This window comes from Malus domestica, chromosome 04 (assembly GCF_042453785.1).
Source record: "Malus domestica chromosome 04, GDT2T_hap1".
Classification (NCBI taxonomy): Eukaryota; Viridiplantae; Streptophyta; class Magnoliopsida; order Rosales; family Rosaceae; genus Malus; species Malus domestica.
The window spans coordinates 18088823-18091880 of record NC_091664.1 but is presented as its reverse complement, the minus strand read 5'-3'; the positions used below and the strand labels follow the sequence as shown (position 1 = coordinate 18091880).

Genomic DNA, 3058 nt, shown 5'->3' with positions numbered 1-3058 from the left:
TTCATACTAGTATCCTCTATACTATCCTCCATACGTCGCTGATTGGGAAGCCTAGATCCCACTCTTGTTGCACCAGCGTACCTTCGTTCCCCCAAAGTAATAGCCATAGGTCTTGGAGATTTGGGGTACCAAAACTATGAGTTTGCAGAAGAGTACATGCATGGAAACAAATAGTATAGTACCAATTAAAGGGACTGAAGCAGTTTTGTAACTCCTTCAGATAATTTTTCTTTCAGATAGTTTCGTTAAATTCATCTAAAATACATGAAAATAAATTTGGACTTGAGTGCAAATAGAAGAGCACACTGGTCTAGCTAAACTGACTAAACCGAGGTCTCCTATATACAAAACTTTGTTGTATTCACGTGTTGTCACCTAATATTTGACGTTATATCAGCATTATATTTCATATACTGATGTCATATTAACAATATCTACCAACGAGCTTTGGCACGAGGCTTTGTGTTCGTTTGCAGCTTAAGGATCTTCACCACCATTTCCGCAGAGCATCTCTCGGCTTTTTCTTTCAGCACTAAAACTATGCGTGTCGCTATTCACATGACGGATGAGCGTCCAGCAACCCAATTCCAATTCCCGGCTTCTCAGTTACATGCACTTCAACACGTTCCCTCCTGAGCTGTCTAGTATGCAGAACCACTCACCCCCACCACCTGCTCCATCAATTGCCACAACAACAAAAAAACAACGCCAGACGACTCCACAAAGTCTCCTACTTCCTCACAATCTTCGCCACATAATCCCACATACATCCACCATTCTGAAACCGCATATATTTGTCCTCATTTCGCACCCACGTGAATCCCGTGAGTTTGGTTTTTAAAACGGATGATTGGAAACCGGGTTGTAACGATCAACTTTAACCGTTTGATCGATGGGACTGGGATCGTGGAAACTAACCCCTGCATTATAGTCCCCTCATTTTAGCGACTTGGCAGAAACAAGAACAATGGCAGAAGCAACAAAGAGGTTGTAGTGTTTTAGTTCTTACGTATCTTTTGATCAAATAAAAAAAACCCTTTCTTATTTTTCCTTCCTTTTTTTTTTTTTTGGGTTTTTGTATTTTGGTCAGGTATGCAGTTGTGACAGGGGCTAACAAAGGGGTTGGATTTGGCACAGTTAAGCAGTTGGTTTCAAATGGGATCATGGTGGTGTTAACTGCTAGAGATGAGAAGAGGGGTCTTGAAGCTCTTGAAAAATTGAAAGAGTTTGGCGTCTCCGACCGCGTGGTTTTTCATCAGCTTGATGTAACAAATTCGGCTGACATTGCTTCCCTTGCAGATTTTGTGAAAACCCAATTCGGGAAACTCGATATCTTGGTAATCCTTGAAATTTTGAGTTGGGTTGTACTCCACAGATCATATTGCAATATAATGTCTATTGTATACTGATGATACTTGTTATAATCTAATTTTCAAGTTAGAATAAGCATAACAAAGATGAAAAGTTGGAGCTTTTCTACTGTGTAGGTAAACAATGCAGGAATTAATGGTAGCATAGTAAACCCTGAAAGTTTTAGATCAGCTGTAATTGGTAAGGTGAGGTTATGTATAGTGTATATATATCATCATCATAGAGTGAAGGTAATTTTAGACTTATATGCAATCGTAATTGATGAGAGTAATGATTTTGGATGCAGAAGCCTGATGAAATCAATTGGAGTGAAATATCGATGACACCAAACTATGAGTTAGCAGAAGAATGCCTGAAAACAAACTACTATGGTTCCAAAAGTGTGACTGAGGCGCTTTTGCCCCTCCTCCAGCTATCTGATTCGCCAAGAATCATTAATGTTTCTTCCGGTGCTGCTAAGCTAATGGTAGAGCAACTTCAAAAATATGCTTCTTGAAATGTACAAACAATAAATCATTGTTTTCTTTGCTTAATTAAGTATAATGGAGCTCTGGGATTACATTAGAACATTAATCAATTCCAGAGTAAACCAATTTACTAGAAATGCTGAAGTTTTAGAATTTTTTCTGAACTATATTAGTGAAATGTTAAGTCATGCAGAATCCATGTTTTTAGTTATATGTTGATGCAATTTTTATGTTTCTGAATCAAGTTAAAACTCTCCCATCTTTTGTGTCGCTTTAGAATTTTCCAAATGGATGGGCTAAAGAGGTACTTAGCGATGCTGAAAGCCTTACAGAAGAGAGAATAGATGCTGTTTTGAGTGAGTTTTTGGAAGACTATAAACAAGGCTTGCTAGAAACCAAAAGCTGGCCTCTTATCTTCCCAGCTTATAAAGTATCGAAAGCAGCCCTGAACGCGTACACTAGGACTCTGGCCAAGAAGTATCCAAAATTCTGCGTCAACTGTGGCAGCCCTGGATCAGTCAAAACAGATATGACCTTCAATTATGGCATCTTAACCATTGACGAAGGAGCTGAGAGCATTGTCAGGTTGGCGCTACTCCCCAATGGTGGTCCTACTGGCCTCTACTTTGTTCGGAAAGAAGTGACACCTTTTTGAACATGTGTAGTTTATGTTCAACGTAACATGTGAACGATGATTGTGGAATGTTTATGTAAAATGTAAGATATGAAGTTGATGGAGTTATGTTATGTCAACATTTATTTATATGATGATTCTGCAGTACAGGTAAAATTTCTTATAGATTTGTTCTTGTAGTTTTTTTACATCTTCTAAGGTCCGGAAGTAATGTTGAAAAACTTCCAAGTTGATGAATTTTTTCTCCTGGATGCAAAAGCATGAAGAAGTCTGAAATTTTGACCCCAAAACTAGGAGGTTGCAATGCAGACTAATACATGGAAACAAACAAATATGGTACCAACAAGGTGCTTACAGAGGCCCTCTCTGTGTTAAATGAAGAATAAGGCTTGATAGTTTATGTACAAGCTTTTGGATTCACAATGTGAGAAGACTATGTAGCGTTAACTACAGAGGACATATGCTTCACGGGTAATGCTATCTCATAAATTCATGTTTTGCTAGTAAATAAGTATTAGGTTTTGGGTCTTAATGTTTTTTAATTAACATCTGGGTAATTTATGTTTTGCTTTTTCCGGCAAGCTTG

General features: G+C 38.2%; 1 protein-coding gene across 2 annotated transcripts; it reads left to right on the top strand.

The window, feature by feature from the left end:
- Positions 1 to 840: 840 nt before the first annotated feature.
- LOC103433284 ((+)-neomenthol dehydrogenase-like) lies at positions 841 to 2606 on the top strand. Of its 2 annotated transcripts, XM_029101088.2 has the most exons (5): positions 841 to 987; positions 1091 to 1337; positions 1488 to 1556; positions 1658 to 1837; positions 2116 to 2606. In XM_029101088.2, the coding sequence occupies exons 1-5, from the start codon at positions 968 to 970 to the stop codon at positions 2491 to 2493; spliced, it is 894 nt and encodes a 297-aa protein (XP_028956921.1). In that variant the 5' UTR covers positions 841 to 967; the 3' UTR covers positions 2494 to 2606. The 2 variants fall into 2 exon arrangements, with proteins under 2 accessions (XP_028956921.1, XP_028956922.1); XM_029101089.2 differs by lacking the exon at positions 1488 to 1556.
- The last annotated feature ends 452 nt before the right edge of the window (positions 2607 to 3058 follow it).

What these genes read in the sequence shown, in the direction of transcription:
- LOC103433284 (XM_029101088.2), top strand. Translation starts at nt 968, where the DNA reads ATGGCAGAAGCAACAAAGAG. An exon ending in GATCAGCTGTAATTGGTAAG is followed by an intron (nt 1,557 to 1,657) that starts GTGAGGTTATGT and finishes TTTTGGATGCAG; the next exon opens with AAGCCTGATGAAATCAATTG. An exon ending in CCGGTGCTGCTAAGCTAATG is followed by an intron (nt 1,838 to 2,115) that starts GTAGAGCAACTT and finishes GTGTCGCTTTAG; the next exon opens with AATTTTCCAAATGGATGGGC.